General features: G+C 40.7%; 1 protein-coding gene across 1 annotated transcript in view; it reads left to right on the top strand.

Moving 5' to 3' along the window:
- The window catches only part of Tm7sf3 (transmembrane 7 superfamily member 3), a 41,561-nt gene extending 17,040 nt beyond the window's left edge, over window positions 1-24,521 (top strand). Inside the window, exons 4-12 of the mRNA XM_003470341.5 lie at window positions 160-280; window positions 1,897-2,068; window positions 5,763-5,940; window positions 14,023-14,109; window positions 16,621-16,701; window positions 17,958-18,110; window positions 20,348-20,445; window positions 21,157-21,319; window positions 22,420-24,521. Coding sequence (XP_003470389.3) covers window positions 160-280; window positions 1,897-2,068; window positions 5,763-5,940; window positions 14,023-14,109; window positions 16,621-16,701; window positions 17,958-18,110; window positions 20,348-20,445; window positions 21,157-21,319; window positions 22,420-22,682 — 1,316 coding nt within the window. The 3' untranslated portion in view covers window positions 22,683-24,521. The remainder of the gene's footprint in view (window positions 1-159; window positions 281-1,896; window positions 2,069-5,762; window positions 5,941-14,022; window positions 14,110-16,620; window positions 16,702-17,957; window positions 18,111-20,347; window positions 20,446-21,156; window positions 21,320-22,419) is intronic.
- Window positions 24,522-26,042: the final 1,521 nt, after the last annotated feature.

Below are 26,042 nucleotides of genomic sequence, written 5' to 3'. Positions count from 1 at the left end.
CTTTATTCTCTTTAACCTCAGTCCATAGAGCAAAGCAGAAGCTCTGTGTTTAATCTTTCACTTCTTTGGGGGAGTTCCTGTTAAAGTCTGGGTTTTTTCTGAGGTCGATTTGGATATATAAGAATTCTTCACTTAGTAACTTCCCTATTTTTCATCCAGATCCTATCCCTGGAGGCTGTAATTTGGAGTTTGATTTAGATATTGATCCCAACATTTACTTGGAGTATAATTTCTTTGAAACGACTATCAAGTTTGCTCCAGCAAACCTAGGCTATGCGAGGTATGACTGTCTCCCGTCCCCTAAAATTGCTTTTAGAACATTCATGACTAGATTCGGCAGCCTGTAGTTCTCTGTAGTAAAATTGACTTTTTTTTTTTAGAAGTTGAGTGATTAGTATAACTTAAACCTCATTACTAACATTTAACTGTCCTTTATAGCTGATATTCCTCCCCAGCACTTTTTTAAAAATTTTGAAATGGAAAAAGAATAAAGAAAAGATACAGAATTTTAAAACAAAATAATAGGAGATCAACAATGGTTAATATATTGCATATTGTTATCTTCAAAGTAGTTGCTCAGATTACAAGACATAGGCATGAAAAAAGTGATCAAACCCTGAATTCTTTATTTGAAGAGCCAGATTCGAGTTTGTTACAAGTTTGGAAGTACATCTTAGCTTTTGTTTGGTTTTTGGTTTTGAGTTTTGAGACAGAGTCATGCTTTGTAGCCCAGCCTGGAACTCGAGGTGATCCTCCTCCCTCTGCCTTCCAGGGGTGTCCCACACACCTGGCCACCTTAGCTTTTATAGAGCACTGTACATGTAGAGAGAATCTGTTCTGAAACATCGTTATGTTTTATAAAGATCATTTTTAATTTAAAACTGCCCGAGTTTCCATTTTAATAGAGTGATAATGTTGAATAACATTCGAATGCTTCCTTGTCTCTTCTGCCGTACCAAGCACTACATTCTCTGTCATTTAACCCTGACAATTTTAAGAAGTTAAGAGCAATTGCTCTTATGTTACAGAGAGGTCTTAGAGGGTAATAGAGGCAACTTTCCCATATGCACACAGCTACCAAATGGCGGTAGAATCTGGTTATTTAAATTGTCTCTCTGTGTCTTACAAGACAGTGCAGATTAAGTAAGTATCTCTTATCTGGCATGGTTAAAGTTCAGATTTCAGTTTTTGTGGATTTTGGAATATTTGCATACACTTTACCAGTTGAACATCCCTAATCTGAAAATCCAGAATCTAAAGCTTTTCATGTGTCAGATGAGTGCCAATCAGGTTTCAGGTTTTTGAGTTAAGAATGCTCAGCTTGTACCACAGAATAAGTTATGATCAATGAAGTTTATATGTTATAGCTCTGGAGGCTGAGGTCTAAGAGGAGGTTGCCAGTACAGCTTGGTTCTAGTGAGACCGCTCTTCCTGGTTTCACCCTTGTCCTGTATTCTTGTAAGACAGAAAGAGGACTAGAGAGCTCTCAGAGTCTGATAAAAGGGCTCTGATTCCATTCTTGAGAGCTCCACACTCATAACTGAGTTACCTTTGAGAGGCCCTACCTTCTAAGGCCGTCACACTGGGCATTGACTCAAAGCAGGAATTTTAGGAGATCACATCATTTGGTCCACAACACTGTGATAGTTTTCTCCAGAATGCCATTCATGCCTCTGTGAAAGGGGAACAATTAGATGGGAATTGTTGCTGCAGAGGTTTGAAATTAATGCTGGAGCTGTAGCACAGTGGCAGAGCACTTACCTTAGCATGCTCAAGGCCCTCAGTTCTATCCCTGGTAATAAAAAAACAAAGTTTTTAATTAGAGCTTTTGGCTCTTTTTTATAGATAAACCCGCATGACACAAGACTGATGTTCTGTTTTCTTGGTTGGCTTTAGAGACGTGACTCCTCCATCCTGTGATACTGGGATGGGCCAGGAGTTTAGGTGGAGGTTGCAGTACGATGTATATCAGTATTTTCTGCCTGAGAATGAGCTCGCAGAAGATGTGCTACTGCAGCACCTGCAGAGAATGGCCCAGGTGTTCCAGGTGAAGGCCAGTGCTGCGAAGGTAAGTCCAGCTCCCAAGGCACGTGTGGCTAGATTATGATGCTTTCATAGGGGCTGAGGAGGGGAGAAGCTACCCGGATCTTATTTCTTTACTGTTTTCTTGATATTTGATCACTTTATTCTTTTCTTTTCTTTCTTTCTTTCTTTTTTTTTTTTTTTTTTTTTTTTTTACTGTGTTTCCATTTGGAGAGTTATTGTAATCAGGGGTTATAAGGAGAACAACTAGAATCAGGACATGGAGTTTATAATATTGTTTTATAATGGTCACCAGGAGTTAACACAAGAAAATGCAGGAGATCTATCCACAACACCAAAGACATAGAATATTTAGTCAAGGGGCTGTGGATTTAGCTCAGTGGCATAAGCACCTGCCTTGCAAGCAGGCGGTCATGAGTTCGATCCCGGATAAAAATGAAGAAAAAAAAAAATATTTAGTCAAGGGCCTAAATCCCACAGCAACGTCCCACATGAGTCCAGATGAAAACCCAGAGCTCATAACAATGCCTCCCACGAGTCCAACTGGAGGTCCAGAGCCTACAAGAAGGACTCACACCAGTCTCTTTTATGAATCTGTGCCCTGAATGCCCAAAGGTCAGTGGTGGAAGCCAGAAAGTCCATGCTGGCAGGGTGAAGGAGCTATGCTGGTGGGATGAGGGTTCTATGCTGGAGCTGAGAAGTCACACTCACAACAAAGACTAAGGCTGTCGTGAAAAGCACCACAGCCATCCTCAGCGACACGGAGGTCCCAAGCTCCAACGACGACAATCACATTCTGGTACATGCCAGGAAGCAGTGTGACGAGCCCATCCTAGAGACCAAGCAGCACACGTCTTCCCCTCCGGAGCCAGGAAGCAATGCTCGACGTGAGGACCAGAGCTTCTCCAGGAGAACCAACGGCTCAAACAGCAATACATAGGAGAACCCACAATGCCTCAATGCAACAATTCATTAACGCCTTCTCCTTCTCCACCTATTTATGCTGGCAACTTTTCTCAGGTGGAGCATCTTTGCTCAGTGCCATGCTCATGTAATCCAGCTGGTGTTAAGTAGACTACTAGTTCTTAATGACAAGAGTCATTGCTAGTGGTATCCCAGAAAGATGTTGGCCTTTAAGGCGATGCATGTAAGCTATGTTTTCATTGCAGCTACACCTATGAACTGGTAATCTTGGGACATGCGTGGAAGTGGTGCTTAATTTTCTATGTACTCTAATAACTATTGGTTAAAATCTTTTGGCAAGTATGAAAGTTACAGTGTTTAAACAAAAATAGGGGCTGGGGATTTAGCTCAGCGACATAAGCACCTGCCTTGCAAGCAGGCAGTCATGAGTTCGATCCCTGGTACCGATTAAAAAGGAAAAAGACAAAAAAAAAAAAAAAAAAAGAGAGAGACAAACTGAACAAATTCCAGTTGATGAAAGAAAATTCTTTACAGAAGAATGCCAGCTATAATATATAAAAAGAATCTGAATCAGAAAGTCACCAGATGGTTGTGCTGGCATACACCTGTAATCTCAGGAGTATTTAAGCCCAGTCTGGCGATTCCACAATTTAGTGAGAGTGTTTCTCAAACTTTAAAAAAAATAAAAAAGGACCCGGAGTGTAGCTCAGTGCGGAAGTGTTGAATCCTGAATTCAATCCAAGGAATACAGAAAGAAGATGAAGAAGATAAGATGAAGATGAAGAGAAAGATGAAGAGGCAAATGGAAAGTCACTATTTTGTGGCACCTCCCCACTGAAAACATTCAGGCAGGGATTATCAGGTGAACTGGTTTTGGAGAACAGGCTATTTCACGCCACAATTTCAGTTGCTAAGCAACAGCTTCTTCCAGGGTGAAACAGTAGCACAATGTGAATCTTACCCCGGTGGTCAAAGCTAGTTCCACTGGAAACAAGTCAGCCCACATGGATGCTCATGTAGAATGCAGTTGGAAATCACCACCACCGCTTGGAGGGTACTCTATCGGAGATGCTCAGCCCAGCCAAAATAGAAAACGTCCAGCAGCAAAAACAAAATAAAACAACAACAGGAAGTGAGTTAGGGGAGATGGAAACATGCTAGATTATAGACAATTATGATGTATGCAGTTTATTATGTTATTTTTTCACGTTTTTCAGCGTGGTTTGAATTTTTCGTGATTAAAAACTTGGCAGAATAGGTGGTAAGGTTAACATTTTGTTGAACTTGACTAATCCTTTGTGCAGAAAACTACATATATTTTGAAGGCTAAGAAATAAAAAAGAAGAAGAAGAAGGAAAAAAAGAACAGTGCCACCTTTCTAAGAGGTTCAAAGCTACTCACTTTGAAACTCAAATTTTTCTGTGTATTGTGGCTCCCTAGTGGATATATGATTGTACTATTAGCATTGAAAGTCTAAAGAATGACATTTAAAATCTCTAATTTCTTTGTATTTATTTATTTTTTGGTACCAGGGATCAAACTCAGGACCTCGAGCTTGCCAGGCAAACGCTTATACCACTGAGCCAAATCCCCAACCCAAAGAACAGCCTTTAAAAGAAATATTTGAAGTTTCATACTACTGCATGACAAAGCAGTTGGTAATGTGATCTTATTTGAGAAGCTGTGAGACAAAAATAAATTGGTTATCTATAAGATGTTAACAAGCCATCTGTACAGCTACTAGTAATAGATGCCATTTTTTGAATATTTACTTTGTGCTAATAATCATATGTTGGGGACCTGGCTGAGACCCCTAACTAACTGCAGGATTATAGTGAAAGGATGAAATAGAAACAGCAACAAATTTAGTAACAAAAGAAGGGGGTGGTGCGAGTTCAGTGCCTCAGGATGGGCAGAGACAAAGACACTCCAAACCTGCCACTACTTATTGGACATCTACAATGACAGGAGTTAGGGGAGGAGTCAAGGTCAACCAAAGACTCCGAGGTTGAAGACTTAGAGGCAAAAGATAATTTAGGATGACTCAAGAGAAATCTTGCCTTCGAGTGCTTTTTAATCTAGTGGTTTTAGTTTAGTTTTAGAGGATGGCCCATCCATAGGAAGTATGGGAAATCTCAAAAGGGCGATACCAGTAATCCCAAACCTCCATTTATCCCTTAGGAAGTGTGCAGGATTAGCCATTGTGAATTTGTGGTCCTTGACAAATACTAAGTATTAAAGAGAGTAGTGAACAAGTTACAAATGATTCCTATTCTTAAATTGCTTCAAATCTAAGAAATTAAAAACTTTTTTTATTTCTTCCAATTAGCATTTACCCATTATTTAAACCACATTTTACTTAAGCTACTAAAATTCAACATACTACAAAGAAATCTGTGGAAGCCTTCTGTATAGGTATTTGTCTCTATTAGCACATATAAACTATATGGGCTGGTCTTTTGGAAAAGTGAAATCAGTTGGTGTATATTTTAAACAAGAAATATAATTTAATATTATGTGTAGGAGCTGGACATGGTGACGCATGCCTGTGATACCAGCATTTTGGAGGCTGAGACTGGAGGATCGTTGCACGTTTGAGACCAGCCTGGGCTATAAAGTGAGCTCAAGTCCAGCCTGAACTGCAGAGTGAGACCTTGTCTCAAAAAAGAAAAAAAGAAAAAAGAAAAAAATCTATCATCTATCTTTCTGTCTATATATATTATATGCAGGTAGGCTTATAATAAAATAGCTTTTAAAAAATCTAAATATTAATCATGTATTATTTTTGGCTTTAGGTGGTTACCTTGACAGCTAATGATAAGACAAGCGTTTCCTTCTCCTCCCTGCCTGGACAAGGAGTCATTTATAATGTCATTGTTTGGGACCCGCTCCTAAATACATCTGCTGCTTATGTTCCTGCTCACACATACGCTTGTACATTTGAGGCACGGGAAGGCAGCTGTGCTTCCCTTGGTGAGTGTGTGGGTTTAAACTTTGATCAAGTTATCTCTGGCTTGGCAGTTCAATTTCGACTAGCATTGAACAAAGAATGACAAAAGAAGCTTTTGCCTGGTTTGGGGGCATTTTTTCTACATTGAGTCCCTAACATTGGTCAGTGAGTGATCTAAGCAGTGAATAAAAGCCAAAATACAGGTATATTTGTATATTAGTGAGAGATAAGCAAGATAAATTTATAAAGTATAGAATACATGAAAAAAATGCATGACCACAAGAAGAAAAATAAGAGAGAAAGTGTGTGGCCCAGAGAGGGAACTGAGGCGCTGGCACTGGAGAAGGCTTTGAGGGCAGGATCTGTGGGTACATGTAGGGGTGGCACCAGCCACACAGAGGAAACAGCTGGTACCAGGCCCTGCTCTGAGCCTGCTGGGGATCTTCAGAAAGGCCGCCAGGACAGTGGGTGGAGGAAGACAAGAAATCAAAGGTAGAGGCAGGGCAGGCGGCTCAGAGGGTGACCTTGTAGATCACAATCTGGACCTTAGCTTTTATTCCAAAGGATGTGGAAAGGCAGTGGAAGATGCTGAGCAAATAATCCTGGTGATAGAGGGGAACGAAACTCCCAGCCTACTAGATGTCTGGTACTAGTATGTGTTCTCTAAAATTGAGGAATGAATTTCAGGAACAATGGAGGGAAAGAGCAGAACATATTTATTGAGAGAAAGAAAGCTTCTGTCTGAGGGACACAAGGGGTCCCGAGCAGGTTGCCAAAGACTCTTTTTTAAAAGAAAAAGTAAAATCCTGAGGTTAGATGTGGTCCAATGTGGGAAAAAATGGGAACTCGCAAGGTGGGAAGAAAGTGGGACAGAATTATCATTAGCCAATAAGTTTAACTGTTTAGTAAAATTGATTAAATTGGGAACAAATGGGGAAGCGAGTCACATAGTAAGCAGGATGCTCAACAGCGGTGACTCTTCCTATAGGGGGTTAGGATGCTGACTTCCGATTTGCTGGGGTGATAGAGAACTATTTGGACTGTCAATCCTCAGGATGTGGTTGTATTTGCTTTCCTTTTGTCTTGAGAGCTGGCCCACAGTGGAAGGTGTTTGTCTCCTCCAAGGCTGCAAGGTATCTGGGCTTCTGCACCCGCTCCTTTGAGGGCCCTGCCCTGTCTGACTGCCTATAATATTTCTAACTAACTCAGCTGCTTGTAACACTGGGATCTGATGTACTTTGCTGAGATCGCAGGCTGTTTTGAGAGAAAGGACAGAGGTAAGAGCAGAAATAGCAAGAGTGATTAAGAGGCCACTGACTTAAGTTAGTCCAGGTGAGAGGTGGCAGTGATTGATGCAGAGCATGGCACGGCAGGCGGGGCAGATCTATGTGTGCTCATGTGCACGGTGAAGCTTGAAAGCGCATCAGAAGAGATGCAAAAATAATAGAAAGCCTTTTTTCACAATCTTCACCCTGATCTTGTTAATGTGATGTTTTCATTTTTTCATTGTGCAGCCACATGTATACATATGTAATATTTTTAAAATCTAAACCTTTTGAGAATAAATTACACAGATAGAGACCTTATAGTTTTAAGTACATCTATTTGCTTCCTTATGATCAGAATCACAAAATTAACATCGGCACAGTACTACCACTTAATCTATAGGGGTTATCAAGTTTTATTAGTTGTTCCACTATTAATGTCCTTTAGAAGCCAGAAGTTTTTCCCTTGTCCAAGGCCCAGCTCAGCGTCCCACTGTGCTTTTGATATATCCCTGATAATCTGGAACAATTCCTCACTGTGTATTTGTCTTCCAAGTCTTTGACCTCTTTTGAGGAGGATAGCCTGTTTAGTGAGTTACTTTGATGTTCCTAGCATTTACATTTACGTGTTTTTGTAGGAGGACCCAGGAAGTGGTGTTGGATTCTTCTCACTCACTGTGTCTGTCTGCTGCTATGATAACCATGATTACTTGGTTAGTGGTGTCTGCCAGGATCCCCCATCATAAAGTCATTGTCTTTTCTCTAAGTGTCTTTTGGATGATAATTGGAGTACTTGTAATCTCATTCTCAAACTCTCACTTGCTAATTTCAGAATCTATTGATCCGTGCCTGAAACATTTGTGGCACTTTTTTACCTTTGTCCAGGGAGTGTTTCGCATTTTCCCAATGAGTGGCTGGATGTGTTTTGAAATAGGATATAAATGGGAATGGGTATTTCTATGGGTATAGAACTCAAGAAATTGAACATCTTGCATAGTTCGTTGATAGCAGAAGTGGCAAATAGAAAGGTAGGGTTTTGTTTGTTTGTTTGGTTGTTTTGGTGTTTGGCAGTACTGGCTGTCAGACTTGGGGCTTTGCTCATGCTAGTCTGATGGTCTACTACTGAGCTACACCCTAGCTTGATGGTTTTTGAAGGCAGTAGGAGAAAGTATTTCAAGGGAGATAGCGCTAGAGCACGGTGTGGTGGTACATGTCTGTAATCCCAGCACTTGGCAGGTTGAGTCAGTAGGATCTCCTTGAATTCGAGGCCAGTCTGGGGTACTAGTGAGTTCAAGGATGGTCTGAACTACATGCTGAGACCTTGTCTCAAAAATAAAAAATAAAGAAGATGGAATTGGAGTGATCAATTTGTCAGATACTGCAGAGGGGTCAGCTAGGAGACTGAAAGTAGCCACTGGTGTCAGCCACAAGGGAGGCCCTGGTGCGAGGCAGAGCTGTCACAGTGGGGTGGCACATACATGTGCGGAAGAAACAGGGGGACGGAAGTGGGAGAAGGAATTCAAACAGCTCTTTCAAGGAGTTCTGCTCTCAGAGGAAAGCCTGTTAGCTGTGCTGGTGCCACGGATTAGGGTTCTCTCCCTCCGCTAGAGCTGTATCCCAGTGTTCAAGAAAAGAAAAATTGAAGCCTCCACAGCAAGAGGACTTTTCTCAAAGGGAAGAGCATTGTAATAGGGACTTTGCAGTGGGGTAGAGAGATGGCACTCAACTTTCCAGTGCAGCTTGGGAGAGGAGGGATCAATGGGTGGAAAATTACTCAGAGGACATGAGGGATGTGGATGATTCTGTCTAAATTGAACTAACAGGATTCTGCTGCAGACAGCCCAGGGTAATGAGATACCGCCTACGGGGATGATGGAGGATGAGAAAGTGATCAGATATGGAGGGTGATCAGATAACGGGGCAGGAGTCCTCGCTAATCTGATTGATCAGAGTTTGCTGAAATTGAGTTTTACACGGATGTGCACAGATGGTACTGTGAGAGGGTTCGGGAGCCTGACAGAAAGTGTGGTCACGCGAAGACTCTGTTACCACCCAGGCTTCAGATCCTTCACAAGTATAATGCAAGAGACCCAGGCAGATATAAGCATGGTTTTCTTTTTCATGGTACAGAAGATTGAATGCAGGGCCTTCACACTGAGCTACACCCCCAGCTTTTTTTCTATTTTTTATTGTTAAACAGGTTCTCAGTCACTAAATTGCCCAGGCTGGCCTCAAATTTGAGATCTTTCTGCCTCGGCCTCCCTAGTGCTGGGATGATACTGCCTTCTGTTTTAGTCACTTTCTTAACACCGGGATAAGTACCTGGCACCCATAGTTTAAAGGAGGACGGGTTTATTTTGGCACATGTTTGAGCTGGCAGGCTCCAAGAAGCTGCACATGGCAGGGCAGGAGGGAGGCAGAGAACAAAGGGAGAAGTGAGGAGGGCCATAAATCCTTCCAGGCCAAGCCTAGGTGACCCACATCTTCTGACCAGCTCTCACCTCCTAACAGCATTAGCTGTGAGCCCCAGTAACCCAGTCACCCTCCACAAGCTCCATCTTTGAGCACATGGGGCTTGGAGGGACATCTAGACATACGCAATAGCACATTGTAATTAAAACCTCGGCCTCTGCATCATCGCCTCGAGTGAAAATGGTTAAAGATGCTCTAAACTTGACTCTCTCCTGGCCTCCTCTTATATCATTTCTAGATTCTACTTCTTCTAGAACCTTCTCTCCTTTCCAGTTTTACTTGAATAATTTTCTGTGATAGGGAATTCTATTTAGAGTTAGCTACGTCTATGTAGTTTCTATTGGGTTGAAATATGTTTCTATTGGGTTGAAATATGCTTTTTAAAATTTTTGTAATTTTATTTTGGGGGGGATTGGAATATCTTGTTTTTGTTTTTTTTTTTTTTTTTTTTTTTTTGTGGTTCTTGGGATTGAACTCATGACCTCATGCTTGCCAGACAGGCACTTAAGCCACTGAGCTAAATCCCCAGCCCTTTTTTATGTCTTTTTGAGACAGAGGTTCACTATGCAGTTCAGGCTGGCCTTGAGCTCACTTTGTAATCCAGGCTGGTCTTGAATTCTCAATGATCGTCTTGTCTCAGCCTCCCGAGTGCTGGGATTATAGGTGTGTGCTACCACGCTCATATTTATCTTGCTGTTTTGGTGATTGGATTTGCTGGAAACTTTTGCCACATTTTCAGTTGAAAATAGTCACCCCACTCAACTCCAAGTTTTAAATACAAAAATTAAGTCTTAGGAGGATAGGTCTGAAATAAATAAAATGTAGTGTTTTATCTTTCTCTTAGTATTTATTGGGCTCCTGATTCTCAGAAAAGCTGATACCCAGGCACCGTAATGACTTGCAAACTCTGGTCGTGCGTCTTGTGTTTCTTATTTAACTGTATGTCTTGTGGTGCCTCCATCTGCACTTTTTTTGGGTGGGAGGTAACTGGGGATTGAACCCAGTGCCTTCACATTTAGTTACGTCCCAGCCCTTTTTTATTTCTTGAGACAGAGTCTCTCTAAGTTTCCAGGTTCCCAGGATGGACTTGAATTTATGATCATTCTGTCTCAGCCTCCCAAAATGCTGGGGTTACAGGTATTTTCCACCACAGGCAGCTCCCTGGAGCATTTCTAAGCCTTCTGATGTGTTTATTTTGTTGCTCTCGTAACGTTTCCTTGTGTGCTCGTATAGGTGCGGGTTTTTGTTCTTAGCTCAGGAATTATTTTCTTGTATTTATTGCAAAGGCATTGTGATGATAGCAAATTTAGTGAGCATGTTTTTCTTTTGATTTAAACTGTATCATGCGCAGTCTGGGTAATTTAGCAATTTAGGGAGATCCTGTCTCCAAATAAAAAGTAAGAAGAGGCCGGGGGAGGTAGTTCAGTGCAGAGGCCTTGGGTTCAGTCCCCAGTACCATAAATAAAATAAAATAAAATAAAACTGTATCTTTTGAGTAGTCATGGCATTTAAAGTTTATACCTATGAAAGTGGTGGATTAGACCTTACAGATTTTTGTCATCACCAAGCATATTGTGCTTTATTTTGTTGCTTTAATACAACATTTCCCCTGACGCAATATGTATTTATAAGTCTGGAAGTATTTTGCTTTAAAGTGTAATGTAAGTTCTTTTAATATGAAATTGGATATTTTAATTGTGGAAACTTCAGTGAGCCTCTGTGTATGAATCATTGAGCACTAACAGTTTTAATTCATGGCCACCTTTCTATTTCTGCTGTCAACCCACTTACTTCTCTGTGTCTTTTGTCACCAGTTTATTTTAAAGCAGATCCTTGGTCTTCATTTTCAGTAAAAATCCATATATATATATATATATATATATATATATATATCCATATATATGTCTTAAAATTTAGTATTTCAGAAAGTATTTAATAAATGTTTAAATACATATATATCTTTTTATTTTTAAAGAGAAAAAACAATAAAAATTACAGAATTTCAAAACAAGATAATAGGAAATTAATAATAGTTAACATATCATATGTTACCATCTTCAAAATAGTTGCTCAGATTACAAGATAGAGACATGTATAATTGATTAAACAATATAAGCACAAACCATTTTTTTAATAAACTAAAAAAATCAGTAGCATAACTTTATTAGCTATCTTTTTATATTTTTTTATTTTAAAGAGAAAAAAAGAAGCAAAAATAAAAACCCTAAAACAATAGCAATGTAGAATTTCAAAACATGACAGAAATGTAACAATGGTTGTTATACTGCATATTGTTATCTTCACAAGAAATTCTCAGATCATCAAATACGGTCATGCAAAGTCAGTCAAATAGTTTTTTTTTCTTTTCCTTTCCTTCTTTTCTCCTTTCACCCATCCCAGTTGTTTTTTCCTCTTGAGCAGTTTCTGTTACTTTCACAATATCTATTGTTCATTTTGAATCTTACTTTTTCTGTTTCTTATACTAGGGTGACAGTATGGTGTTTACACATGTGAGTCTGATTTATTTCACTTATGAGTAAGGTCTCAAGTTACATTCACTTCCTTTAAAAGCCTTGAGTTTATCTTTCTTTATAACTGAATAGTATTCCATTATATAAAAATATCATCTTTTTTATCCATTTATCAGTTGATAGACATTTAAGTTGTTTCCAAGGTCTAGCTATTGAAAATTGTGCTGCTATAAACATGGCTGCATATATATCATTGTAGTACAATGTTTTTAATTCTTCTGGGATAATACCTAGAAGGGAAATAGCTGGGTTGAATGGGACCTCCAATTCTAGTTTTTTGAGGACTCTCCACATTGATTTCCAGAATGGTTGTACTGATTATGCTCCTACCAACAGTGGAGAAGTGTTCCTTTTTCCCCACAGCCCCTCCAGTATTTGTTACTGGTTGATTTATTGATAACAGCCATTCTTTCCAGAGAGAGATGGAATCTGTGTTGTAATTTGCATCTCTGGAATGACCAGTGATATTAAATATTTTTTTCATATCTTTATTTGCCACTGATATTTCTTCATCTGAAAAATGTGTATTCATCTCAGATGCCCGTTTTTAGATTGTGTCTTTGAATTTAGGGGGCCCAATTATATCTCTTGAAGGTAAGTATTGGGACCATTTCCACAGTCCAGTTATCAAGTACCCCCACAGTGAGTCCCCAGTCTCCTGCCTGGAGTAAAGGCATAAGAAAAAGCAAGAGATGCTGGGGATTTAGCTCAGTGGCATAAGCACCTGCTTGCAAGCAGGCAGTCGTGAGTTCGATCCCCAGTACCGATAAAAAAAAAAAAAAAGAAAGAAAGAAAGAAAGAAACAGCAAGAGACAAACTAGGGGTGTAGGCAGGGATCTGAGGTGACCAGTTGTTCTCAGAGAACAAGAGGCTACAAAGAACCCAGGATCAGGGTATTTATTCACTGCCTCTGAGTCAAGGACAGTGGGTGTTTCCAGGTACAGTAATGGTGACTACCTTGGGCTGTAACAAGACCTAATCATTCTTTCAAGGACAAGGACAAGGACGAGATGCAGGCACTGTAGTTTCCCCAGATGCCTGATGGTCTCCATGGATCTGATCTTGCCCTGTGAGCACCAGCAGTCATTAGCCCTAGGGTCTCCAGCTGTCACTAGGAAAGAGCTGGGCGTTCCCCATCCAATCTGGCTCAAGGGCAGGACCAGAACAAGCCTGGACCCTCTAGACTCAATTTATAATTCGTGGTCCCCAACAGGTAGGCACTGTTTAAAACTGTGTATAACCACCACGTCATTATCACAATTTTCAGCTCAAGTATTAAAAATAATTGCCAAATAGCACTGAAATGAACAGATGGGATTTATAATTCCCCATCATCTGTGTTTTTCACAGTTTGATAAGGTTTTGGATGAGGTCTATACATTGTCTTTAGCTGATGCATCTCATGAATCTGTACTAATTCACAGCCCCCCCCCATTCCTTCCAGTTTACTGAAGAAACAATTGTTTTAGGCTGTCTGCTTGCCTGCTTTAAGTCTTTCTTTTTCTTTCTTTCCTTTTGCTAGCCCTCTACCCCAAGACTATTACAGGTAGTGCTGTATACCTCAGCAGGGGAATAATGCAGTGTAATTTTCTGCTATCACCATGGTAATGACCAGCTAGACCTTATTTTCCTGTTAGGTCTTATTTTTCAGGGGAAAAAAATGGTATTAATTGCCTGCATCAACTCATGAGAGGTGACAAGACCATCTTAAGGATAAATTATACACATGTAGAGTAAATGAATGTCATCTTGTTTTGCTTTTTTGGTGATGTTTTATTAATTAAATACGAAGTGTGAAATTGCATGTATTATTCACTAACTTTTCACTGTTTTTTAGGAAGAGTCTCCACCAAAGTGTTCTTCACTCTTTTTGCCCTGCTTGGTCTCTTCATTTGTTTCTTTGGACACAGATTCTGGAAAACAGGTATCACGTATGATATAAACGGGGTTAAGCTGCCTGTAGACTTTTGTCTTAGGTGCTGCCAGGGAATGTATTTCTTGGAAATCTATGAAAAGAAAGAGTGCCTCTCTCTACTGTTTTCATAGATTTATGGTTGGATTCTTTTGATAATTTACTGAGTTGTTCCACATTTTAATTTTTTTCTTTTTCTTAACAATAGAGTGCAAAAAAAAAATTTTTTTTTTTTGGTACCGGAAATTGAACATGTCGCCTTCACACTGAGTTACATCTCTAGCCTTTTAAATGTATATATTTTTAACTTTTGCAATAGGATCTCACTAAAGTTGCCAAGTCCCCAGGCTGGGTTCAAATTTGTGATCATCCTGTCTCAGCCTCCCAGAGTGTTGGGATTACAGGTGTGAGGCACCATGCCTGGCTGTAACCTCCTCTTATTAAGGGAGGGATAAAATTTGGTTTGTGTGACAAACATCTTAAATTACTAGATATGCTAGTTGGCTAATGATAGCTGATATTAGAAATCAGGGTGTCTGCATAAAAATGTGTGTGGATTTGGTGATGGTGATGGACTTGTTTTCATATTAATCAGGTTCTGAGGTGTGGTAGATAGTGAACGTGAAGTATCTGCTCAGTCTGGGAGGTTCAGTTGCCAAAGGAAACTTCAGAAGCCACAGAGTGAGACGTGGGGTGGAGAGTGGAATATAAATTATGCCCACTGAGTTAGTTTCAGTATCTTGGCTGCCCTTTATGCAATGTTTTCAATCACAGACATTCTTCCGTTATCAACCACAGTGCAGTCCCCCACTAGATCAATGAATGAATTGGTCATGAGGAATTGTCTATCATAGGTACATTTTAGTATTCAGAACAAAGAAATGGTAAAAGATAACTCCAACTTGATGACTTTATTATTTTTTGTTTGTTTGTTTTGTTTTTTGTTGTTGTTTGAGACAGGGTCTCTTTATGCAGTTCAGGTGGGCCTTTAGCTCACTATGACCCCAGGCGGGTCTGGACTCATAATGATCCTCCTGCCTCAGTCTGCCAAGTGCTGGGATTACAGTTGTGTGCCACCACACCTGCTGATGATTTTGTTTTTTACTTCTTTATTTATTGGTACTGGGGATTGAATTCACCACCTTGCACTTGCCAGGCAAGCACTTGTGCTGCTGAGCTAAATCCCTGGCCCTGATGACTTTGTTTTGATTTGTGTGATTCTTATGTGCAATACTGTCATGTACAACAGAACATAAAGCTATAGAACTATATAGTACAATTAGCAAAAATTACAATATTGTGTAATCAAAGAATGCTGTACCAAAAAAAAGACATTGAGCATCCATAGATGTGCAGAACTGTACCAAACTCCTCTCCCCGTCCAAAAAATGGTGGTTTGTTATTTCATGCAAGGAGTCCTAGGTCCACGCTGCATGCCCCAGTAGCAAGCCTGGACAGCTGTTAAACATGTAAATCATTAGAGGAGGACTATCAGTACCTTCAAAAGGTCCTTAACTAACATAGGTAACTGAGCGTGATAGGTAGAATGAACATGATCCTAAAAAAAAAAAAAGAAAAGAAAAATGGGGATTGGGGATTTAGCTCAGTGGTATAAGCACTTGCCTAGAGAGCGTGAGGTCGTGAGTTTGATCCCTGGTACCAAAAAAAAAAAAAAAAAAAAAAAAAGAATATGCTCCTTATGTAATGAAGCTCTTTGAACCTGGTATAACAGAGTTTGAAAAAGCACCTCCCTTTCCCTCTGTTAGGGGAATTTTCTTAGAGTCTTGTGAGGCGTATTTAATCCCTGACAGTGTAGAAGGATTCCATAGCAGAGAATTTAATTACTATGCTGTGGGTAAAATCCCAGATACTACAAGTTGGTTTGTTTTTTCTTTTATGTTGATACATATTATTCTATTTGTGTTAGAACTGAGTATAAATATTAATAGTAACAACTAAGCAGAATTTAAGAAATATATAGCGCTGTGCTGCCCATAGTCAGGATTAGGCTTATTTGAAGGAGACAGAATTATTTGTAGTTTTGTATTTTCAGGTGTTTAATGGATTAATATAAACCGATGATTTAAAGGAAACATCATCCTTTACTTTGGGATACTTAAAAAAACCTTCCACCTTTTATTTTTGCTTATGTAGCATCAAAATTTAGTGTCTGATTTCAGATGAGACACAAGTGACAAAACACTAAAGTAGAAAATATAAATGTATTAAGATGAGCTATGACATTAACAAGTAACAATAAGTGATATTATATGGATCTGCCTACATGATGGTATATCCTACAGTGACTATGTGCTTTAATATTTGATAGTAAAGTTACTCCCAATGATTTCTAAAGCTCACCTGCCTTTTTGATAGTTATTTTTCTCCTTTGAATGTCGTAATTTGTAAATTCTATGGCGCCAAGGCATACATTTGCATATTAGATATTTAAATTACATTGTAAAAAGAGTACCTAACCACAGCTTGCTTTGTTTGTTTCTTTTCTGGCTCATTTGCCACCAGAATTATTCTTCATAGGCTTTATCTTCATGGGATTCCTCTTTTACATTCTGATTACAAGACTGACACTTCTGAAGTATGACGGTAAGTTTAAGTGGTCATTTAGCTGCGTGCTCTGAAAGTGTGCTGTGGTGTCTGCACTCTGCCTTTCCCTCCATGGATGTGCCCACAGTGTGTGACATCCCATGAAATAACAGGCCACTCTCACTGAGCTGGATTCTTGAGCCCAAACATAGAGATGACACCAGAGCCCAAGGAATACTGGCACTCGTGTGACTTTTAGGGGACTTCTGCTGCAACCAGAAGGGGGAGACGCAGCTCTCAAAAAGAAAAAAGGGGCAACCAGTACAGAAAACGTCATGAAAGGCTCCCATCTAGATCCTCCATGCAAGTCAGGGATTTGAGCTTGCACAGCACCCTGTCCCGCCTGTGTCTGAGCTCCAGGGTTGGCTCTAACTAGAAAGGTGAGGCAGGCTTGCAGGAGGCCGGTCCTTGTCTGCATCGGTGTGCAAAGAATGTGTAACTGTTGTATTTTTAACTCCAGGACTATGTGCAGGTCCTGGGTCCCCCATTTATATCCCCGTTTGACTTTGCTGTGAAAGCACAAACTGGCACGGTCTCTACAGGGCCCCTCTGCAGCATTTGAGTGTTGTAGTCATTATGAGCAGCCCCTGACTATGTCACCACCTGTGGCTTCTTTCTTTCGTGCATCTTGCTTAAACCACTCATTTGGCCTTCCCATCTGGGCTTTGAATCTGCACGGGAAATTCCTTGGTACTTAGGGAAATGAAAGGTCATGTTGACAGTAAACTTTGGTCCAGTTATGTGATACACTGAAGATACAAAATGTACAGCAATAAAAATGTTATTCTTTATTTTAAAACATCCAGCCGGGTGTGGGGCTACAGGCCTGTGTCCCAGCACTCTGGGAGGCTGAGGCAGAGTTCAAGCCCAGCCTGGCCAACTTAGTAAATCAGCAAGACCCTGCCACAAAAATAAACAAAACAAATAAATGAAATAAAAATAAAAAAGGACTAGGGAATGTAGCTCAGTGTATAGGCACTGAGTTTAACTCCTGTTATTAAGAACAAAATAAAAGTATACCCCTTCCCTTGTCCCATCACATTTAACAGGGTCTCAGTCCTAATTTACGTGAAAGCCACGCCTGTCGTCCTTCCTGGGGGATTAGCTCTGGGAGTGTTTGCAGGGCTCAGGCCCAGCCCTGCTGAAGCACCCACGGTAGCTGCCCACGTTAGGCCAGAGGCTGGTTGGGATGCTGCGGCTTCACCACATGCTCCGAAGTGCTGTTTGTCACCAGTGTGTTATCTCCCTTTGCACAGTTCGACTGACCCTGACAGCTGTCGCTGGCGGTGTCAGCGGAGTTTTCCTGGTGGCCATCTGGTGGCGATTCGGGACCCTCGGGCTGTGCATGCTGTGTGCTGGGCTTGTCCTGGGCTTTCTCATCTCAGCAGTGGCCTTCTTCACGCCTCTGGGTAGGTGATGTGTTCCTGATTCCTTGTTTGGAAGATTTTTTATTTGAGCTTCCACTGCCTTTGTTGGGAGTGGTGTTACGAATCTCCACCTTCTGAAGAGTTAAGAAAGTTGGCACTGGATGTGTGGCACCTTTAGAAAAGCAAGACAAATGAGAATCTGTCTGTTTTCAAAGGCATGCTGTGCTAGGTGATTGCAGAGCGCTGCCTTCAAACCCCAAGATTGGCAAAATGGAGTACGGATTGGAGGTCCTGCCCTAAGCGAGCTTAGTTAAATAGTGCTTAATCCCTCTCCCTTTTTGATAGTGCTTAGAGGATGGGGGAAGATAGATTGGATTTGGATTTCTAGTAATTAATGTGCCCTTTCTTTTTCTTTCTTTTTTTTGGGGGGGGGGTCTGTCTTTCTCCAAACTGGAGGTCGGACTCAGGGCCTTCTCACTGAACAACTTCTCTGGTCTTTTAGTTTGTGTTTAGTTTTGAGACAGAGTCTTGCTAAATTGTCCAGGCTGGGCTCAAACTCACAATCCTCCTGCCTCAGCCATCCAAAATGCTGGGATTACAGGTGTGCACCACTGTGCCTGGGTTTTAATCTACCTATGATGAGTAGAATGAACATAGCATATGATGTCAGAAAAATACTAAGATGGGCTTGGCTCTAGTGCCAGAAAAACCTTTTAATCTTGAACAAAGTACTGAAGCTTTTTGTTTCATCAGCTATAAAATTCTCTCATAGTTTCAATCCCCAGCACTACCAAAAAAAATTCTCTCATAGGACAGAAGTAAACATTAATATAAATGAAAAGCCTCTACTTTCCACCCTTATGAAAAATGACTTAAACCACAACATTGTCATTCAACATTATTGTTATTACTGATACTGGGAATTAAAGCCAGCCCTTTGTACTGAATTACATCCCATGGTTTTTATATTCCTTAGTTTGAGGAATTGACCAGCTGGCCTCATACTTGGGATTCTCCTGCCTCAGCCTCCTGAGTAGCTCGGATCACAAGTATGCACTGCTGTGCCCCAGCTTAGCTTCATACTTTTAAGCATTAATGTGTGAAAATATTTAACTGACCTCTCAGATCTGATTAGTTCATTGTTGTTTCAGGCTTGTGTGGGCAGCAAAGAGATTGTTCTCTGTAAAGATCTGTTCTTCATACGTTTGCATCATAACTATTTTGAATCCTTAGATTCCTTGAAAGATTTTTGAAAAAGGCCATATGTGTATTTTAGGAAGGGTAATAAAGTTAAACTTAAGAATGTGATCCATGGGCTGGAGATTTAGCTCAGCACACAAGTATTTCCTGGCAACTATAAGGTTGTGAGTTCGATCCCCAGTACAAAAAAAAAAAAAAAATCATGCAGGGGCCAGGGATGCTTAGTGGCACAGCACCTGCCTGGCAAGCATGAGGTCCTGAGTTCAATTCTTGGTACCCAGCCCCTGCAAAAAAAAAGAATATGATCCATAAATTTTCCTCATTGGTACATAGTGCTTTCAGAGACTGTGGAGCCCTAAGTTTAGATCCTGTGCCCAGGATATGTGAATCTTGAGATACAGGACCATTTACAGACGAACAACGGTGACAGGGTCAGTACTGAATAGTCAGGTAATTTTAAAAGAGGAGCTCTTATAAATTGGTTCCGGTCACTCTAGGGTATGCGGCATATTGGAGCTGGGCAGCGGGAGGATGCTTTGGTAGTAGCAGATGGTTACTGTGCAGCAACCTGGCAGGATATGGGTTGATCAAAAAAACCTGTTAAGGGGATCTTGCTGCTTCTATCAGGTTCACAGCTTAACTTCGAGTATCTTGTTACTTGTGGGTTTTTGTTGTTTCCCTTGGTATGAAAACAGGAAATCACAGATATTTAGGGCTAGGTAGATAGTTTAGACCTGGGAGATGATATATTTCAGTCTTCTCCACTTCTCGGTAAGGGAACCTAGTGAGGCCCAGGGTCGTGGAGCTAGTTAGAAGAGCTGAGACTCTGAACCTTTTCTGAATTATTCTGCTACTGAGTGTAGAGCATTCGCCTCTGTGGTCCTCACCCCGTACCTTTTAGGGCATGCCCTTCAAAGGGGGTTTTGTATTGACACATATAAAAAATCAGAATTTATTTGTAGTTGCCAGCATACTCCCTGGCTGTTACTTTAAGCTTGCGGGGTATATATGTGTTAATATTGAGAAAATGAAATTTAACTTCATAAACCTACTGCTTACTCTTTTTTTTGCTTTTTCAGGAAACCTAAAGGTTTTTCGTGATGATGCTGTGTTTTGGGTGACTTTCTCTTGTATCACTGTCTTCATTCCAGTAGTTTTCTTGGGCTGCCTAAGAATAGTAAGTGTTTCCCAAAAAGTTAGGTTTATCCATACATGGCCCCAGACCTTCAGCGGATGGCCCAGTGCATCATTTTGCATGTTCTGCTCACTGGACAGGGCTGCGTGATTAACTGCAGCAGGGTGACTGCTTCTCAACAACTTTGTTGCTATGTGAGAGCAAAGAAAGTTCTACAGAAGCTCCCTCTTCCTAAAACAGAGCATCACCTGTCAACATACAAGTCCAGAGCATCAAACTCAGGGGGAGCACTAGTTTTCACTGTCTCTAGCATGGGTCTTTATATAAGACTTTATAGGCAAGATTATTTTCTGTGATACAGTATAATCGTGTTGCTTAGCAACAGGATCCTTTCCAAGAAGTGCATCCACAGAATAGTGCAAACATGATAGAATGTACTTACACAAACAAAGAGGGCTATAGCGTTACTGGGTGCTGTATGTAACCTTATAGGGCTGTCATCTGTTCTGTCATTCATTGAAACATCCTTATGTGGTCTAGAAGTGTATATTAAGCAGATAAACTGTTTTGAGAACTCCCCATAGGTGTTAAGTTTCAAGGTCTTAGTTTATCTTTGTCAGCTCTAAGACAGGGTCCCTTTTTGTGTGCCCTGCGGGATCAGAAGTAATTCCTGGTGGTTGAGGCCAGTTGTGACAGTTAGCAACTATTCCGTTCCCCCAGGGATGATGACTCAGGTTCCCCCTTCTTCCACAGCTGAACATCCTGACCTGCGGAGTGGTTGGCTCGTACTCGGTGGTTTTGGCTGTTGACAGTTACATGTACACAAGCCTTTCTTACATCACTCTGAACGTTCTCAGGAGGGCACTCAACACGGATTTCCACAGAGCTTTCACAAATGTGCCTTCTCAAACTAATGGTAAGACTCTTACCTTCAAAAACAGGGGCAATGGTTCAATAGCTGAGTGTTGACTTTTCCATGTTAACAAGAGAACTCAAAAAAAAGCAACTGGCCAGACTTAGAAAGGAGGAGACACTACCAACGCGGTGAGAACACTCTGTTCATAACATGCCCATGGGAGCTAGGAATGTAAATTTTTAAGATTCACACTTCTAAAAATCTGTCAAGTGAGCTTGGTTGAGAAATTTCTAAGCCTGGATTAGTTTGGTTTGCAAGTGGATTCTCAACTACATGACCGTGAAGATGTTTGATGAGTGAGGGATGAGAAGGGGCACCTGATTTAATTTTTCAGTCATTTAAAAGTCCTTTGAGTCCCATCTCCCTTCCTTAATGAAGCAGGCAATTTGGTGGTTGAAAATGAAAGTGATTTTCAATTAGTGTCTTGCTTCCTCTCTTGTAAGATTTTATCTATTCAAGATTTTCCGCTGACTTCTTAAAGGGAAGAAAAAAAAATGACCACCATATTAAATGTTCGCAAAGTTTGTAAATTCTGTTGACTTCAGAAATGTTAAGATATGAAGGGTGGAAAAGCCTGTCTTAGAATTGCGGATACCCTGAATAGGCACAGCTGTGACTGCCGAGTTTTTTAGGGCAAAGTATTTTCTTTGGATAAGAGGTTGATGCTAGAGATGTTGAAATCCATGTGTCTTAGAGTTTTTAAGTGCAAGCAAAGCATTTATTAGAAGCTGTGGGACTCGCTGATGCATCCCCATGTCTTCTCTACGTGAGTGAGGTTGGATCCCTTAGAGAATGGTGTGGGGAGGAAGTGAGGCTCTGGTGTCCACCACGTACAAAGGCGACTGCAGGTAACTGGGTCACCTCCTTCTTCCTCCAGCCCCCAACAACTGCCTACGGGCACGGGTCCCCTAACACTGGGATGCCAAGGATTCAGACAATCGATTCTTTCCTGACTGATTTGCACTTCTGGATGTCTATAATACAACATTTTTTAAGTTTCAAAAATAAGACTGCAGCTTTCCCATGCATGGCTTGGTTGTGTAGGTCTGGTTTTCAAACACAACAGTTTTAAAATTGAAATCTTCTACGTTGTTTTTTAGACTTTATTATCCTGGCAGTATGGGGGATGCTGGCTGTCAGCGGAGTCACGTTACAGATACGAAGAGAAAGGGGGCGACCGCCTTTCCCACCTCACCCGTACAAGCTGTGGAAGCAAGAGAGAGCCCGCCGCATAACAAACATCCTGGATCCCAGCTACCACCTGCCTCCGCTGAGAGAAAGGCTTCATCGTCAGTTGACCCAGATCAAAGACCTCTTCCAGAAAAAGCAGCCTGCAGGAGAGAGGACTCCCCTGCTTCTTTAGAGTGGTGTGGGTTTGGTCAGGGAACCTCAACTCTGGAGCTCACGCCAGATGGCTTCAGCAGTCTGCGGTGTATTGCTAACATGGTCACGCCTGGCATTTCAGGGTGTCTTTACTGATACATGGTGAGGGTTCACTAGGCCATCAGGATGAGTCTAAGTCAGAAAGGTGACCAAAAAAGTTGGTGGTAGGGAGGCTTTTCCTTATTCAAATTACCCGAATGCATTGTCTTTTGGTTTACAGATCTAGGATCCATACAGTCCATTCAATACACCAAAAACTCAAAAATGAGTAACAGGGGTTCTCGCCCTGCTGTTTTTTTCTGTAAGTCCTCGACAGTCCCCTTCCCTGACTCTAACCGTGGGGAGTGGGAGGTATTTCAGTATTACATTGGGCATTTGCCTCTCTGTTTGCAGATAGAGGGATTTGATCCTGAGCCCTTGAATGTCAGAATATAAAAAGTCATTTTTTTTCTTATGTAACCAATCTGGGTACTTGGTTTGCATGTTCTTTTAATCAACAAGGTATCTTCGTTTTAACATTTAAAATTTTTAATTGTAAACTACACGTTAAACTCACCAACTTATTTTTAGGGTACAGTTCAGTGGGATCCCTTTGTTTTTGCCTTTCATTGCTTAAAAAACGCTAACTTTTCAAGTGGTTAAATCACATCAGTCATTTAGAAATTCTACATAGCTAATAGAATGTTTATATAGGTAATTTATTTATGTTCCAAATAAAGGACTTGGGTTTTTTTTTTTTTTCCTTTCAAGACCTTTTAAGATAGTGTTTAAACTGCATTAGGTGACATGGATCATGTTTCATTTCAAGGAAATAAGCTGATCCCTAGCCTTAATGTATGGTGCCATTAACAACCTTGAAAAAATTCCTTCTTTTTGCCAAAATAGCTGTGTTAGCATTAAGGTACAGTAGTTTTTAATTGGTTTTGACTGCTTTCTTGTCATGCGAGCCTGTGCACTGTGTTTTGAAGTGATAAGGAGGCAGTCAGTTATCAAGGAGACTGGGTGTGATCTGCGTTTAATCAGGCCCAGCTTGGATACCCGAAGGCAGGTGCCCTGAGTTTGGTATTCTTTTTTTTTCTTTTTGTCTTTTTCCTTTTTACCGGTACCAGGGATCGAACTCACAACTGCCTGCTTGCAAGGCAGGCACTTATGCTGCTGAGCTAAATCCCCAGCCCCAAGTTTGGTATTCTTGATTAATCACAAAAAAGACCCCGGCAGCCCTGGGCCGCTTTCCTCCTGCTCACTGCCTTTTTTTCTTACCTGATGGAGCTCTGGATTGTGAGCCAGTTCCTCTCACAAGCTGGGGTCGTTTGTGGCCATGGCACATAATGTTTGTGAGGTAACCACTACGTAAGTGATGCTGCTTGTTTGAATTTCTTCAGGGTATAAAAGATTATTGAAGTTTTGTGTACCTGGAGATACCTTTAACTTTTGCTTTTAAAAGTGTGTTGGGAAGGGTTAAAAAAAAAAAACCTGAGAAAATAGAAAATGAACCGTTTTTGCTTTGAAAAAATCAGTGCAGGTATCTACTTACTGCTCTATAATTCTTATTGTTTATAACTTCAGCCAAAAAAATCTGATTGAAAAGGTACTGTAGGGACTCTGGTTTCTACCGTATCTTTGTACATTCTAACAAGGTTTAATGAAATGTCGTGAGTTATTCTCTGTACCACCAAAATTTCTGTACTGCCTCAACTGTAGAAGGCAGATCACACTTCTTTGGAGAGAGGACACAAGTTATTTAAAAACTTTCACTATGACTTGTAATTTTAAAAAGTCACTTTGTACAATTTTTATAATAAATTCCTGTTTTCAAAAAGTGCTAAAAATCCTCTTGATTATGGGAGTCTCCTAAAAGTTATCAGTGACTCTTATTTGTACCATTGCAATAGTACATGAGGGAAGTTTCACAACTAAAAACTATAATCTGGACAGTTTAGTTCTTTATCTTAAAGTATCAGGTTAAGAACAGGAAGTGAAGGAAAGGTGGGGCACTGTGTTCAAATGTATAGTCTGTGAGAAAGCTGATTTTTTCTACTGGACTAATCCGTGGTGGGGGTCATTAGTACTTCAGGTGTGTGGAGCTGAAGGAAAGTGGTAGGATTATAGGAAAAACCTCTCATACTACTCTTTAAGTGTTCTCCCAAAGTTCTGATTAACCTGTTACAGGTTAGCTATCAGGCTGCCAAAACTCACTATAATATTCTCCAGAGATTTCTCTTTGGATAAAAGGGGGATGGTGGAGAGTTTTCTATAGAAGGTGGGATAGAAAACTAATTCCAACAAAGAAATTGCTAGAATATTAGGCAACGAAGGACTTTAGAGATCATGCTATCTGCCCCTTATGCCTATCAAAGTGTGCTTTATACTCCATCATGATGACCTAAGTCACTGATTACTTTCAACTTTCTTCTGCTAATGAATTGGTACTATTACTCTTTATCATGCTCTTATTGGAAATTATTAATTTTACACAAACTTTTTTTTTCTGAATTACTCATTGAGGCTGTAGATCCATTTATTGTTCATTTCAAATGATGCATACCTGTTTAAAACTGCTAATACTACAAGTATCTCCACAGCAGCATTTGTACATAACTTTTCAAAGTTCTCCCCGTGAGGATCTCTATAATACCCATTGATAACATTTATTAAAATCTGGTGTTTTTGGTGCTAACCTTCTGAGAACAGGGCCTTGTCCTGGAATCCAGCTCCCCACACTGTGTCTTAGAAAGTGGCTATTTCCCTTCACGTTGTGGATCAATTTGTGTGTTTTACTCTCATTTAGTGTTGAAGCTCTAACTCCCTAGAACCTCAGAATGTGACTTTATTTGGAAATAGGCTCTTTAAGAAGCAATTAAGGAGGCTATTAGAGTAATCCAATGTGACTAGTGTCCTTACATCAAGAGGAGGTGAGAGGGTGTGGCTCAGTGGTAGAGCACACGCTTAGCATGTGTGAGGCCCTGGGTTCCAGGCTAGGACAGACAGGTGCACCTGCTCAGAGGAAAGAGCGGCTACCTCAACAGAGCGGCCAGAGGAAGACACCAACCCCACCACCATGACATGGGCTCCCACCCTCCATAACTATGAGAAAATTGTTTCTGCTGCTATTTTGTTATGGCAGCCCTAGCAAAAGAATATACTGTGCACCCTGTTGCAAAGGAATATATATTGTGCAAATGTATGGATATATATCATCAAGTCTAGGCCTGGGGTTCGGGAGGAATAATTTGAGGCAGGATTTAAAGGCTTCTTTTTTCTGGGGGGCAAGAAACCTCTCTCTTATGCTTATTAATGTCTGGTGTTTTTCTCAACACAGGAGAGACTTCTCTACAAATAC

This window comes from Cavia porcellus, unplaced genomic scaffold, assembly GCF_034190915.1.
Source record: "Cavia porcellus strain 051 isolate PalLab524CR breed Dunkin Hartley unplaced genomic scaffold, mCavPor4.1 scaffold_27, whole genome shotgun sequence".
In the NCBI taxonomy this organism is placed as follows: Eukaryota; Metazoa; Chordata; class Mammalia; order Rodentia; family Caviidae; genus Cavia; species Cavia porcellus.
Note: the sequence above shows the minus strand (reverse complement) of the source record. Positions and strands in the feature narration are given on the sequence as shown.